This window comes from Lactuca saligna, chromosome 3 (assembly GCF_052625555.1).
Source record: "Lactuca saligna cultivar CGN05327 chromosome 3, ASM5262555v1, whole genome shotgun sequence".
NCBI classification, from domain to species: Eukaryota; Viridiplantae; Streptophyta; class Magnoliopsida; order Asterales; family Asteraceae; genus Lactuca; species Lactuca saligna.
The window spans coordinates 215,872,843-215,889,606 of NC_136419.1; the positions used below are offsets into that span (position 1 = coordinate 215,872,843).

The following is a 16,764-nucleotide window of genomic DNA, read 5'->3' on the forward strand; positions in this document are numbered from 1 at the left end:
GCCTGGAGCAACCTCCTTCCGCACGTCGCTACTAGCTGCCACTCTAAATTTCTAAATCAAAATCCAAATCCGGATAAATCATATCTAGTTGAGAGGATACAAAGTCAGTTTCAAGGATCTGTGATTGACATTCCCCTCCTAATTCGAGTGGTTGATGATGGCGGCTTTAGGGTTCTTCAGTTGACGCCTTCACTTGATTTTGTGATTCCGGTTGTTTGAGCTTAAATTTGTTAATGGTGTCACGATCTTATAGTGGGTTCTTTAGGGTTCTGCACAATGTCCCCTTGAGAGAGAGAGAGAGAGAGAGAGAGAGAGAGAGAGAGGATAATAATTTCTTTTTCTTTTTCTTTTAGTTAAAATAATAATAAGTTAAATAAAATAATTTAAAATGAAATATTTAAGGGTATGTTTGTCATTTTAAATAAGGTATGCACCAAAACCACATCAAAATACCAACCATAGGGACCAAAAACACAAAACATATCTGAAATTGAACCACTGATGCATCGTCAAACTTTTTTGGACCTAGACCACATAATTTTACCAACCACAGGGACCATTTTTGCAATTTACCCTTCAATATATAATGCGAATGTAAAGAAAAAGAAAATACACTGAATTTTTATACCTTTTTGTTTGTTAAATTCTATTTTTTAATCCTACTTTGAAATTAAGAAATATAATTGAATGATCAATTTTTTTTTATAAATGGCTAATTTATACATCGGCTAAATATAAATATAAATTTATAAATCTACGTCAAACAACACTTGAACTTGTAACATATTGGGTGAGAGCATAGTTTCAACAATTCTTGAAAGGTATTTTACCAAAAAAAATAATAATAAAAAATTTACTCCGTCATATTAATTATTTATTATAAAAATTTAATATAAAAGCTAAGACATTGAATGTCGATTATTTATATTTTGTAAATGGAAGTTAGTTTATTTTAGGTGTAATTTATTTAATAAATACTTAAAATATTTAAGCTTTTAATACAAGTTGATTGTATTCGTAGCTAGTTTGTACATATTAAACTTTATACGGCAGTATGTCTTTGTGGTCCTCATACTAATATAATAATTTGCAATGATTCTTTTAATTATGTTGAGATAAATGAATTGTTCATTTCTTGGAAAACATAATATTTTTATTTAATAACGAAATATTCAAAATATATTTCATTTATTTAATACTTAAATATTCATATATATATATATATATATATATATATATATATATATAGAGAGAGAGAGAGAGAGAGAGAGAGAGAGAGTCAAGATCAAATAAGAAGGAAATTTTTTGTAGGAAGGTAAGAAGTTTTTTTTCTACATATTTTTTTCGCAAACAAACAAAATGAATCATTAGATGATTCATTTGTAAGATGATTCAAAAGAAAAAATTCTCAAAAAACATCTCAATGATTCATTTATACAATGATTTTGTTGTTATTCACTAAAATTGTCATAAAAGTGAATTTTTTCTTAATTTAGTTAAAAATGAATCATAAATATGTTTTTTTGGGAATTTTTTCTTGTGAATCATCTTACAAATGAATTATCTAGTGATTCATTTATTTTGTTCGTCAAAAAAATATGTAGAAAAAAAACTTCTTACCTTCCTACCAAAAAAAATTTCTTACCGGATCTATATATATATATATATATATATATATATATATATATATATATATATATATATATATATATATATATATATATATATATATATATATATTTCAGTTATTTAATAATTAAATTTTCTGCACAAAGAGATGGTCTTGTAATGGTTGAAGTATCCAACTAATGAAAGCATCGCAATCGAAACTAGGTATAAATTTCATTACTTGCAGTAGAAGTTATTATAAAGATATTGCTTTAAATCATACCATTTTAGCCCTTTGAAAAAAATGATTTCTTCACGAATCAATTGGCATCTCCTAAAAGTCAAAATATTCCATTAATAGTGAGACAAGACATTTTATGAAAGGGTTGCAATCTAACACATGATATAAATTTCATTGCATGTATATAATAGAAGCTATTATACAGATGTTGATTTAGATCAAACCGTTTTAGCCTCGTGAGAAATGAAATTTCTTTGTGAATTAATCGATGTCTCTTCAAAGTCAAAAGATTCATTTAAAGTCACCGAAAACAACTAAAACGTTAAATTTAGTTAAATTTAAGGATGCATATCTATTATCAAATAAAGTTATTTTGTAAGAGATACTCTTAGCATATTGTTATGTATGATTTTTTAAATATTTTGAAGTCACGTAAGCTTATTATGTCTAACATAAAAAAAATATAAGAAATGGTAGTATGTCAATTTAATAAGTTTATTATGTCTAACATATAAAATGTAGGGAATGGTAGTATGTCAATTTAATAGGACTTATTTTAGAAAAAAATAGAAAAAAAGAAAAGAAAAAGGAATTAGTCAATCACATCCCACCTAAATCCTTTCTCTCTTCTCGTTGTGGGTGTAGCGTTTCTCTTCCAGCGAGCTCCCTGGCATGCGGTTTACAACGCTCCTAGCAAGCCCACTCCTTTAAGCCTTAGTATGATCCAGACAACAAGTAAATCAAATGTTCCATACTATGATTTCCTTTGAAATAGTTTTTTTTTTTTTTTTTTTTTTTTTTTTTTTTTTTAAATTAAATCTTTTGAATGAATTGGAAATTGAAGGAATTTAAGTCCACCTTATAAATGGCTATGAAAAATAGGGTTTAGTGGGCTACATCAATGACCATATATTCCAATACAAAGAGTGTTATTAAAAAGTCCTTGAAAGGCAAATTTATGGTGAGTTAAAGAATTATGGTTTCTTGAGATGTACACTTCAAAGAAAACATGGAAACCATGTTTTTGGATGGTATATAAACAAAATGGATACACCAACATAAATTTAATTAAGATTAATAAAAGTTCATTTGGATCAAAGATGCAAAAGATACGAAGATTTGAAAATGGATGCTTGATTTGGATGATAAACGAAAAGCTTGAGAAATGTTATTTGGAATTTTCCATGTACCTGATTTTTATTCACCATTTCGGTGCAAAAAAAATTACAACGTGTAGTTAAGACAGTTAGGAGTCAGTGCAAAAAGAATTGTTACAATTGGGATCAGGCCGGTCCAAGACGATTTGAGACTCAGAGCAAAATAAAATTTGAGGTCCTTCACTGCCTCGGAAAATTTTGTTAAATTTAAAAACTTAATACAATATTCTAAAATTGTCTTTGGTCCCTTTGCAAAATTTGTTTTTATAGTTTTCATTTTTATTAATATAATTTTTATTATTATAATTTCTTAATTATTATTTACTTTACATAATTGTTTGGATCGAAACTTTATTTTTCTAAACTGTGGTCCATTTTCCAAATGAGTTCTTCAACGCATCATGGGTTGTGATTAAATACTAGTCGTATAAAAGATAAAGTTAATACGATAAAACAAACAAAAAAAATCTCATAAAAATCACCTTATAGAAACAAACCTAAATCTAGCATAATCTACTTGATTAAATCAACCATGCGCAAAGGTTCACAAAAAAATGACGTTTTGTTGTTGAATCAGAGTTTAATCTCCTTTCAAAAGCTGTCGACATAAACCAATAATATTCCCTTTATCTTTTTTTATGCATTTTCCTTGTGAATTTGTATAACAAGATAGGAAATTTTGTTGCTGAATCAAAAGTGTTGATAGGATATATTTGTAGAGTGCACTTTTTTTTTAGAACCCATTTTAGTGGCTCCATGTTTCATTTTTAGAGGGGCCTTAACATTTGAGTAAAATACATATAAAAAAAGGATCTCTTCTAGGAGTGGTACAAGGTTCAAACACGGAACACCAACTACAACCATTCCTATGCTTCAACCACACAAACTACAAGCACCTTTAGTTATTTTAGGGAAAAGTATATTTTTTATCATCTTAAAAATCACTATTTGGGGCCCCGAGATTTGGCGAGGTCCGGGGTGGTCACCGAGTTTGCCCACCCTTTAGGGTCAGCCCTGATTGGGGTTGAAATGAAGAGGTTATGAAGAAAATGTTGAAGGATATCTTATTTACGTGGCAGAGTAAAACCATGTAAATACATACACTCGGGCCAAGCTGAACAAAGTTGACAAATAGGAATAGGTTTGGGGTTGTCTATGTGGCTGAGTACCCTTCTCCTTTAAGCCTTACATTTCCATGTAGGTGATGAAGAGGAGTCTAAAGTTGATCATTTTTAATTACATGTTTTTCGCATTTGAAGCCATTTTTCATCTTTAAACCTTCTAGACTTGTGTATGTATTTGAAGGTGCAAAAATATGTGTTCAAGACTCAATTTTTTAGACAAACGGAGGAGAATCAATAGGAGGAAACAAGAATAGTCGACTATCAACTTAGATTAAAGGCAATATCTTGAAATCTTTGCAACTTAATGGTGTTTTTGGTGAAATTGGAAGTTCTCGTGCACCCTACCCTAGTCTTGGATTATAGCTTTGCATGTTAGAATCAAACCTAGTTAATGATAGATGGAGCTATACTAACATAAATTATGATGTAAATTTCACATATTGAAGCTAGAAAGGATGGATTTAAGCATTTCAAGAAGAAATTAGTTATATACAAAACCTTGGAGATGAATGTAATAAACACATATCCGTCTTTAGTATGTGGAAATTGAGTAATTTGAAGGTTATACACATAAAACCTAACGCTAGAGAAAAGGGTATGCATGTTTGAAAATATGGTAGAGAATGATGGATTAAACATTCTTAACATGTTATTGTTACTAGAACAACAAGATTGAAGCATGAATGATTATTTTCTCATTGATTTGGGTCAAGAACCCTAAATTGGAATGGTAAATGATTAAGGCATCAAAGAAAATTGCAACTGGCGTGTGAAATGGACAATATGGATAATGTTAGTAAAAAAAAAAAAAAAAAAAAATTGACAATTCATTTTTGATGGTTGGATTAAACCATGAACGTCACTGGATGGTAATTGATTATAGGGTGTTATCATAAATTGTGAATATTGATTCATGGAATTGATAGAAGGTGTATATGTACTTGGGATGTATAAAAATTAAGCATACAAAGCATTTGATTCGTGATATGACAAGATAATAACCTTAATGAATGAAATACTTTGACACTCAACATACTAGAACGTTGATTTGGTTGAACATGGGATGCTAGTTTTAGCATTATCCGAGTATGTTGATATTTAATGTGTGTAATACAACTCATAAGGTGAGTATATGGTGATATTTCCCCCAACATGGAACACATGTCAAATGTTTTTATAAAATCTTACACTATTGTTTGATAAAATCTATGAAATTTATTTCTATTGTTTGATAAAAGAAAATAATAATAATAAGAAAATAAAAAATAAAATAAGTATGAAAGCTATTTCTATTGTTTGGTAAATTCTATGAATGCTTATATGACTTACTCCTATTGTTTCTCATACATGTATGAAAATGATATTTTATAAATAAACCACTTTTTCAATAAAAAAAACCCAAAAATTTGAATTATACTGAACTGTTTTTGTATACGATTTAAAATTTTGTGAGAATTTCCAAAACATGAGACATGCAATAAATAAACGATAAAAGCATTGAAAATATGATGTTGACTAGGGTAAGTTGAATGGATTTGAGATGGCTTTATCTTTACATTTCACAATGCATAAACCTTTAGCAATACCTTTTTTTTACATTACGAAGTTTTCATCAACCTTTACTCGAATAAGAACTTTCTCCAATACAAGTAATAGTTTGGTAGTGAAAATAACATGCTTTTTATGGATAATAAGAAAAAAAAAAAAAAAAAAAAACATGTAATTCTTATGAAATAAAAATAGGATTTGTGAGAGCAAGTACTGTTAAGTTTCTTTAAAGATGAAGATTAGTCTGTGTAATTATTAGACAAACTTTATTCATTTGTTTGTTGTTACACACACCATATACAACTCCAAACTACAACCACACTCACTAACTAACTAACTACTCTTTCTCTTTCTCTTTCATAGTAAAACTACTATTCTTTGACTCTTTCCCGTTCACTTGTAGAAGCTGTAATACACACACATGGTACACGGTTTGGTTTAATAAATAGCAACATACTTTCATATTATTTGTTTATAGCATCCTACTTCCATTTCTTTTTACAATATTTCTCAACATTCTACTTTGAAAAATCCACCCAACAACACTGCTATAATTGGGTGGGTTTTTCAAAATACAACGTCTTCCTCCTATATATATATATATAGTAAATAAAATAAAAATTCAAAGTACAATGTGTTTTGGTTTATGGGGAGTTGTGTTGTACAATATGCAATGAAAGTTGTACCTTCACGAAAATGAAATGGGTGGTGGTTGTTGTTTGGTTGGCTTTTGTTTGACAAAGAAAGCGGATAAGAGACTCTTGCTGCGACCGGGTGCCTTTGACTTTGACTTTTCATGTCTTGTTTGGTTGTCAAATGATCGGAACGGTGTCATTGGCTTCTGACCCTCACTTGGATCCTATATATTGTTTAATGTTTATTACCAAATGACCAAAATACCCTTTCATTTTTATTTTATTTTTCTGAATTCCATCCAAAGGTTGGAAATCATAAACAATTGTATACCACCAAAACACTAAAATACACTTTTACTTTTTTGTCAATGTTGTCAAAAGGAAATTACAACAAGTGTATATTACCAAATGACTAAAATACCCTTTCAGTTTTTTATTTTGTCAGAAGGAGATAGATTATAACAATTCTATGTTACCAATTTTTCATTTTTTTTGTCAATTTTAACAATGGGAATTTTTCATCAAGTGTGAAGTACCAAATGACTGACTAACATACCCTTTCAGTTTTTTGCCAATTTTGTCAAAAGAAAATTATAAAAACAAATGACCACAATACCCTTTCGGTGTTTGTCAAAAGGAAATTTTCATCAACCGTATAATATATTATTACCTAATGACTGAACTACCCTTTCGTCGATTTTTTGTATGTTACCAAATGACTAAAATACCCTTTTAGTTTTTTGTCAATTTTGTCAAGAAGAAATTATAACAATTGTATATTACTCGATGACTAAAATACCCATTTGGTTGTGGAACCAGCAAAGCACACGAAGACTCGAAAAATTTCATCAATTATATATATATATATATATATATATATATATATATATATATATATATATATATATATATATATATATATATATATATAATTTAAAAGATATAGAATTGACATACACATACCCGTTGAATGATGCCAAGTGTCTGCATAGCTGTGGTAGAAGCGGGCCCCACATTCGACAATCGAAGATTATCTGCCCTTTTCTGCATGCCCTCTTCACCATCTATATATAAATATATATTAAAAAAAATGTAGCAAAATTTAACTTTATTAAATAATATAGCAAAAGCTAATAAAACTCAATCATACTGGATGGAGTTCGGCGAGATGGTTTTGGTTCTTCCATGCTGCAATAATAATAATAATAATTAAAAAAAAAAAAAAGGTTAAATGCAAAAAAATAGCAACATACTTCCATTCATTTGTTTCTTCCATTTACAGCATTATTAGTTTAAATGATCTACCAAATTATCATGGATATTTTTATTGCTAAATCCTAATAAGAGCAAAAAATGTAAGTGCAATGCAACAATTGGGTAGATTTTTAAAACTACAATGCCTTGATATTCGATAAGAAAAAAACAAAAGTACAATGCTATAACAGAAATAAACGAAAAAATGTAGATATTTCTTGTATTAAGCCCAAAAACATCAAGTTCTTTTTCAGACACTATTACACAGAGCAATCTATATTCCTATAATTAGGTAGATTTTTCAAAGTATAATGCTCTAACAGAAAAAAAAAAAAAAAAAAAAAAAATGTATGAAAGTCCAATGCTATAATTGGGAGCAATATTTCAAAAAAAGTACAGATATCACATTTCTTTTCAGGATTTTTATATACAATCTTCAAGAAGCCATGAAGTTGGTTTGACAAGGGAATGGAATGAATAAAAAAAGTAAAAATTCTTTTGTTGTGACTTGTGGAAAAAGAGAAATAATTTGATAGTATAGTTATAGTATTATTATTACCTCATCGATGGGCGTGAACCCCCTTTCAAAGTAGATTTAGTTTCCGTTGCTAAATGCCAAGAAAGAGTATTTGAAGCCGGGGTACCTGGAGTAAAACACAATTTATAAACTAAATCATTTTCACTTTTTATTAATTTCCATTCATATATAAACACATCTTATTTCCCAATTTTTGTTAAAAAAGTTGCTCGTTTATAAATATATATATATATATATATGTAGTTCAGAAAAAACGGGAATTTGTTTCCAAAGAGAAGGGCATTCACGTCTTTTGCACAGGTAAGAGATCGAAAGTATGTCAATATCCCAAAGTTACAAGTTAGAAAATGTGAATGTTATCTGGAGAATTAAGTTGTAGGTAGTTGTGTTTCTTTTTAATCTAGAACAGCAACAGCCATTTGGGTTTATAACTTATTTAACTTTTTTTATTTGAAGTAAACTTTAGTTTTATCTAATAGGTCAGGTGGGACAAAAATGACAATTTTGCCCCATTCAAAAAGGATAAATGTTGCATTTTCAATGAAAAGAAGAGAGTATTTGCTTTGCTAATTGCTACCTGAAGTAAATTGGCGAGTTCGTGGTTGAAGATTACTTTGCCTTGCGTTTGAATCGGTTTGAACCTGAGGGCTAAAATGGACCTTTTTGCTGATAGAATCTAGGTTCAAAGAAAATGTTACGCTTACACATTGAGTGCACTATCTATGTAATATGTATGTCAAAGTGTTGTACAAATATTAAGATTCTTACTAGGTAAAATGTAACGTTTGTGATGCCTTGGTAAAACTGCTAATAATTCTTGCTGTCTGATGGCTTCTTTATCCGTATATGTTTGGCATGTAAGAAGTTGCTTTACATAAAAAAAAAAACAAAAGAAATTTTAAAATTATGTTGGAGTGATTGTTCTTACAAAAGAAAAATCAAAGAAAAAGAAAAACTGATTCAAATTCGGGTGTGGTTTTTCTCTTTTCTTTATTTAAGCATTATTGCAAGAATGGTGGTTTGTTTGTAACTTGTAAGTCAATAAAGAATAAATAAAAAAAAAAAATCAACATATCGTACTTGATGTAAACATGTAAGATGCAACTCTGTTGATGAAATTTCTGAACTCTGTTGGTCAAGAAGGTCAGTGAGTTTGTAAGCAACAGTGCCAAGATGGTCAACAGCATTGACTAGGGCTCGAATCGCATAATCTTTCAGGTTATCAAGGACCCTGTATCACAATTCATCATTCATGTAAAGTATAAGGGCGATTTAGGAAAAATAAAATATTCACAATGGTTCCACTACGAGCCAAATGTCGGGTTAGTCGCTTATTTATGCAATGGCTTACACATTTTTTACCAAATGATGCTACAAAGTGGATTCTTATCAATTAAAATAAAAATTCACTTTATTGCATGAATTGGTAAAAGGTGGTGGTAAGAAATTGAAACATTGCTCTGCATTAATTAAACAAGAAATCCACTTTCTTGCCTAAACTGAAAAAACGTGTTTTGTTGAATAAATGAGTCTTTAACTCATTCTGAAATACCCTTAGTGATGAGAAAAAAGAGGAATCATGTAATTATAATCAACCTACAACTAATGTAATGAGTCCTGATAGGTATTTAATTTTATCCAAAACACGATTATAGCAAAATATAGAGCTGTTTTGGCTTTTTTAAGAAAAATCGTGTGAACGGTGAATTATTCGATTGCCTACAATTGAACAAAAGATCCAACTATCAAGTTATTAGGTAGGCAAAAAGATGAATCTTACATCTGTTTTTGATCGCTGTGAAGATAAGATTTTTCACAATATTCTGCTGCCGAATAAAGCTGGGGTCTTAAGTTTTTGAGTTCCTAAAAAACATACAAGAATCAAAACCAATTAGCAACGATAATTGGTTACTATTTTAGCATATAAAAGCATCCAATAAAGCATAAACACAACCCTAATTCATTAGAGTATAACAAGTTATTCCCATGTCTCTGATATGAACCAAGCTTGATCCTAGATTGGAACTCTATACATTTTGACTTGATTAGGTTTTTTGTGTCAATTTATTGACATAAGAGGAATCACACATCGAGCTAATTCACCCATTCCACATCATAATGAAAATGTTATATGACTTAAACCACTAAAGACCAATACAAGCTAGTCCCAAGTATGTAGTGAACTCAAGCCTAAATTCGATTGGAATTCATAAACTTCAAGTTGATTAGGATTTTTGTGACCTAGTATCATAGTTAATTTTCACACTAGAGGACATATAAAACAGAAACCTAATACAGTAAAACCAAAACTATAGCACAGATTTCATAATTAACATCCGTAGATATCATTTCATATAACAATACAGATCTGACATCAACCGAAAAATGAGAAATTAAATTGACTGAAAACCTGTAGGGCTTTAACAAATCCAATGCTTTGTTCCATTGACGCCTCTTCAATTGTCATTCCTTGATTTGATTGCTCCAATTCCATCGCGCACTTAAAATAGATACACCGATAAAATCCAGAACATTTGATCACCAAACTCTGGGCAAAAACCCTAGTATAATCGTAAAAACGCAAATTCAAGAAATATGCGTAAAAAAACTAGTTCGGAATCTTATGCGTAGGGCTACGAATCAAAAATGTTTGTCGTTTTGATTGGATTTTAGAGTTTGGAAATTAGAGGAGTGTTTGTTAAGCAAAAAAGACAGAAAGTATTTGGGGGAAGTGTGAAGTAGAGCGGGGAAAGTGTTAAATGTAGAAAGAATTTATTGCAAGTCGTGAAAGGTGGTTGAAATCCAAATCAACGGGACTATCATTAAAGCTAGGTGAAAATATTGAAATTTATTTTCATCGAGGTCCCTATACTTTAAGCTAGACGCTAGTTGAAGTGTGGGGAATTTTGAATTTAGTTTTAATTGCACCAAGGTCCCTATACTTAATAGCTACATAAATTTTGAACCGTGGAGAATTTTGAGATTGCTATATAAGAAATTAGGAGCAATACATAACTATTATCCGAGTTGGTTTAAAAAATATCGAAAAGTAACAATAAGTATTTTTTTAAAATAAAATTTTAAAATAAAGAATGAAGAAACTTATTAATTGCTATTTACTATCATATTTATTATATTTAATATTTACATATATAAATATAAATATTATGTGGCTTTTTAATTTTAAAAATTAAAATAAAAAATAAATAAACTTATTAATTGCAATTTACCAAGGTTCTAAATAACATAAGGTGCAACTTGGCGGCAATGTCAAACCTCAAATTTTTCCGAGCTTTGGTGAGCATGTTGTTTGTAAGGCGTAACTTAAGGCGACAATTTTGTATATAATTAATATTTTTATATGTATTTATCAACTATTATTATATTTTATACACATATATTAGTTAAGGCGGCGTTTTGGTGAAACTTGACGGCAGGCACAAGCCTTGAAGCCATGGCGAGCTTTTTAAAACCTTGCAATTTACTATCATATTTATTACATTTAATATTTTACATATATAAGTATTAATATTATATGACTTTTTAATTTTAAAAATTGAAAAAAAAAACACAGAAATATGCATGTGGATATTATTTATTTTAAAATTAAAATATCAAAACTTATGAAAATTTGACATGTTACAAAATACATCTTCATTTATTATAGTAGATTGTGACTTTATTGACCATCGATTTTTAAAACCTATCATTATTTAGCTTTTAAAGTTCTAATCATATGAATTAAGTCCTTAAACTTTTAATTTTTATCATCATTTAGCCATTAAGACATGTGATAGCAGGTTAAGCAGGTTATTATCCTATCAGTAACACCAAAGGGTTTGTAGCCCAGCAGTATCACGTGGTGCCCTCCCTCTTTGATGTTGAGGGTTCAAGTCTCGTCGTGGACATAGGTGGAATAGGTGTTGTTAGCTTAGGAGTAGATTAAATTTGCCGATTCAAATAATAATAATAATAATAATAATAATAATCCTATTAGTAACGTGACACATATGTCACCTACACTAGTTCTGATAATCTTTATCCATATGTCATTGATGTTGTCATCGTCTTTTACCAAAACCTTTAAACAATTTCATCATTCGCCTCCCTTGTCACCAACGATCCCAAAGTCACCAACCTTCTCCGGCAACTCCATTGTCACATACCTTCTCTGTCACCCCCACTTTATTATACCCTCAACCGTTTTTGAAGGGTTTTCGTTTTGAGATTCAATGCATTTAGAGATTTTTGAATTTGTGTTTCTCTAGAAAATAGTAATGAGAATATCATAATCCTTCATCAACTTTATAAGTTTTCCTCCGCCCTCCTTCTATACCGTAATTATCGAGTGGAAAATCTAACTGGATTTTGAAAAGCCTAATAAGTTTGCAATCAATGTATGTATTAGAAAGATTAAAGAAAGGTAGTTAGCTCTAATGAACGTAATTTTATTGATTAGATTTGAGCATTTATATTTTAGTTTCATTGTAGATACGCTGATAGTGCCATATTATACACATTTCTAGGAATTGTTTTAATACATTGTAAGTTATAGTTTGGTTTATTATAAAAATATTTGATACTTATAATTTTTAAATTGTATTTTGCAACCAAAAAATACACATTCTCTAAGAAAATGACTGATACCGACAAACGTTAGATACTTGGAGGAAGAGAAGTTGGAAAATACACAAAAAAAGATGTTGTTGAACAGGTTGACCCCTCGTCGGTATTTTGGCAATATCTCATGACTCGTAACTCCAATTAATGAAATTCAAAATGATTTGAAAACTAGACAAAATTCCAGACGACTTTCGTGTTTGGGCCAAAATGTGAAATCCAACTCCCATAACGTGGTGATCATCCACCATGACGTGGTAAATGGAAACTTCACGATCGTTGAGCTGACTTGGAGAGTACAACATTTAATAGAAGACCATGATCTGGTGCCTGTTCAACACGTCATGGTGGTTAGATTTTAGGAAAGCATATATATTCGAATATTAAATCGATTTTAGCAATTAGAGGCTTGAGGGCTGCGATTATTCATGAGGAAAAAACATTCCAAGAACCCTTGGAGGGCATAATTCGACTAAAGATTAGAGGATAAAGAGATTGGAGCAAGGATTGGCATCTACAAATTCGATTTGCTTAGTTTAATGATGTTTAGCTTGGTTTACCTTTTGTTTATGGGTTTTTTCAGCTGTAGTTATGAGCTAAAAAACCTTGCTTTCGTTTAGATTAGATGAACTCTTAATTACTATGTGTTGATTTCTTGTTTGATGGATTGATGAAGTTAGTTTTAGCTTTAAAAATTGTTTGATAAATCTAAACCTAGTCTATTAAATTTTATATCTTTATTGTCTTGTCTCAAGAATGTGTAGTTAAACTCGGGTTAATCGTATGAAATTGATTTACCTAGCTATTTATGATCATTAAATTGTTAGACCTAGTGATTAGTTATATCCTAGTATAGGTGATAAGTTAGTTGCTTAACTGTGTTAGAGAGCAGTATTTAATCATAATATTTGCATGATTACTAGACTTGATTGCAACGTCCGTGTTTCTAGGCTAAGCATTAATTTAATGGTGTACTAGTTAGGGTCAACACTTATAACATACTTTGAAATAATAAATATGAATTATTTTAATATTATGTGATTTTATGTGCCTTATACTTAATTATAAGATATAATAAGTTAAGAATAAAAATAAGCATCAAAAATAAAATAATAGATAGGTCCAATATCTATGAAGAAAGTTGTAGTGGTCGAGACAAGGATTTTGGATATATGAAGAATGCCAAAATCCAAGTTATAACGAAGAAGATATGACTTGTCGAACTCTCGCGTCAAAACCAGCACGACATTGGGAATCGTAAAAAGTGAGTTTATGATAAACTACTTTTTATCCTTAGGGGTCTAAATGAAAGTTGTAGAGTACGTCTCCACCTACGCGTGGATATAAAGAACGTCAAAAACGGAGTTCGTATGAAAAAGTTACGACCTTCCGAAGATACAGCTGTCTAAGAGCATGACACGTGTCAGAAACCCTAATTTGATTGGACTCACGACGTGAGCCTCTTTTCTCACGACGTGAGAATTCAAAACGCCACATTTCGAAGCTAGAATTCTACGGAAACGATAACTCAAAAGCTCACGACGTGAGGAGTCAAACAGACACTATTCAAGCCTAGAACGCAGATGTCGAAGCTACGAGGTGATTCATCCATGGCTCACGATGTGAGCAATGAATTCTCACGACGTGAATGGGCCGAAATCAGCCTATAAATAGCAAGTTCGACCTCATTCACTTCTTACACCAAATCTTCTTTCTCTCTCTCGTTTTCTGAAGCTATTCCGCGTCCCAAGACCGACGATCACGAGCCGTTGACCGTTTTTAGATTCTATCTACTCCCGCTACTAAAGTGAGTGCATATTTATTTTCATCTTGCGCATAGATATGAAGTATTTTATATAAATTACATGCTATGTGTGCATATTGTCTGTATACTTGTTATCTATGTTAGAAGAACACTATTATACATGTTTTAAATGATTTAAACTGTATATGTATTTTATATCTACAAATATGTTGTGGTAAAACATGAGTAGATGAAATAGTTGATGTGTGATGAAATAAAATGATGAGAGGCCTCGATGTTGTTGTTGATCCAGTCATCTAGCAGAGTATTGATGACAACCACAGACTATTCTAGACAGTCAAGTGGAACGCTAGTAGGCCCGCAACCTATAGGTGTTTGTGAATGATGTGTTCACTAGTGTACTCTATCCCCCTCATGGTTGCCTTCTGGACATTTATTGTTGAGGAAACCCCTTAGCAGTAGTGTCCATCCCGATGATAATCCTTAGGCTAGATCCCTTATGATAAGTGTTTTAGGGACATAAAGTGAGGATAACAGGAATGGGTAATCGGGTTATTGTTGGTTAATGAAATTAATAACTTATTTATTGCGGGTTGAAAACCCTATGTGCTCACCAGGCTCCCAAGCCTGACCCACTCAGTTTTCTCATATACAGGTAGTGGAAAGAGAGCACAGGAGTGATGATCTGATGAGAGATCAATGGATTATAGGCTACTAGAATAAATAGATATTATAATGCCTATGTTGTTTATGTTTATGCTTTTGATCTGTATAAACAATGATATCCCAAAGTTTTTAATATAATACATTTCTATGGAAATGCTTTGATAAATTCTTTTTCATATTTTTTTTGGAAACAAATTCCGCATTATATTTCTTTAAAAATATACTCTGATTTTCAAATAAAGCATAAACAAATCGGTCTTTTCTGGCCATGAATTTGGGGATGTCACATTGATTAAACAATAGTAGTCTTTAGATTCAATTATTCAAAGTCCAAATTACCTTCAAAATCAATTTTGTGTCCTTGACTTACATGATCATTGGGGTTAAAATTATTGAATTGACTTATAATAGTTAGTTTGATCTGTTGGATTAGATGTCTAAGCTTATAACTATAATTGGTATGTACTTGACCCGATAGTAGCATGGTCCATTTTGGGTTGCCTTCACCAAAACAATTTGATAGATGGATATTTGAGAAAGAGGTTATTTGTGTTTATTAATATATTATAAGAATACTATATTAATTGAGAAATCATATTATTTAATTAGTATTGATCAAGAATTAATTTGAAATTAATTTAGTGATCAAAAGAGACTAATTAAATTAACAGGGACTGATTATGTAAATCAGTGATACATATGATTTGGGCTAATGATCCATGATTGATTTGTGATGAGCTAAGCTTATGAGTTAGTCCAATGATATGTTAATCCAAATCAATTGTTGGATCATAAGCTTAAGTGTAAGAATTAGGGTTAAGCATATGACTCTTGGAATTCTACACTATAAATGTGTACCATAAGCCCTAAAATCGGACCCCATTGTATTCTAAGAAGAGCTAGTCGATTTTGTGTCTCCTAAACCTCTCTCATATTCATCTAGTTGTTTATTGGTGTTTGTGACTTGTTTGAGGCATCACACTTGAGGTGCTAAGCTCTCTAAAGGTTAAGATTTTACAAGCTACTACACAAGGTAATCTTCTAACTAGTATTTATGATTCAAATATCACCTTTGCATGCTAGTTAGGCTTTATGCTTTTGAAAATGAATATTGCATGTATAATTAGAGAAAATGTAGATCCAAAGCATTAGGGTTGTATGTGTACCATAGGAATGTTATAGTACATAAAACCCAACAGTGGTATCAGATACATTGGTGTTTTTTATTATATTGATGCAATTGTGTAATTTTCAAAGCTGAAAAAATGACATTTTTGGCCACTGACTGCTGACTCGTCGAGTCCCATAAGGGAACTCAACGATTTGGATCATATGATGATGAACTCGATGAGTCCAATACCTGGCTCGACGAGTTGTATCATGTGTTGGCAAGATTTTCGAGTTTTTGGCCTGTTTTGGACAAGAATCATTACCAAAAACTGTTTTGATTCATAAAATTCGTTTTTCATGACATTGTAATGATTATCCCTATCCAACAACATGATGATTGTTAAATTTTAAGATAATTACTTGATTTTGTGAAAAACTAATTATTTGTAAAATTTAAAGTTATATAAAAAGTATTAGGTCAATTGGTAAATGATAAAT

The 16,764-nt window shown here is 30.5% G+C and overlaps 1 protein-coding gene across 1 annotated transcript; it reads right to left on the reverse strand.

Annotated features, from left to right (window-relative positions):
* Nucleotides 1–5,875: 5,875 nt before the first annotated feature.
* Nucleotides 5,876–10,889, reverse strand: ABIL1 (ABI-1-like 1). The gene is made up of 10 exons (XM_078986541.1): nucleotides 10,516–10,889; nucleotides 9,886–9,968; nucleotides 9,186–9,336; nucleotides 8,874–8,973; nucleotides 8,683–8,781; nucleotides 8,127–8,211; nucleotides 7,464–7,501; nucleotides 7,277–7,377; nucleotides 6,365–6,537; nucleotides 5,876–6,084 (listed from the first exon to the last, which is right to left on the reverse strand). The coding sequence occupies exons 1-9, from the start codon at nucleotides 10,597–10,599 to the stop codon at nucleotides 6,367–6,369; spliced, it is 912 nt and encodes a 303-aa protein (XP_078842667.1). The 5' UTR covers nucleotides 10,600–10,889; the 3' UTR covers nucleotides 5,876–6,084; nucleotides 6,365–6,366.
* Nucleotides 10,890–16,764: the final 5,875 nt, after the last annotated feature.

Excerpts from the sequence above, each read along its gene's own strand:
- ABIL1 (XM_078986541.1), bottom strand. The coding sequence starts at position 10,599 with ATGGAATTGGAGCAATCAAATCAAGGAATGACAATTGAAGAGGCGTCA. Across the intron at positions 8,974-9,185 it reads ATCTTACATGTTTACATCAA|CAACTTCTTACATGCCAAAC; the intron begins GTACGATATGTT and ends TTTTATGTAAAG. Across the intron at positions 6,538-7,276 it reads CACTTGGCATCATTCAACGG|GATCCAAGTGAGGGTCAGAA; the intron begins GTATGTGTATGT and ends AACAATATATAG.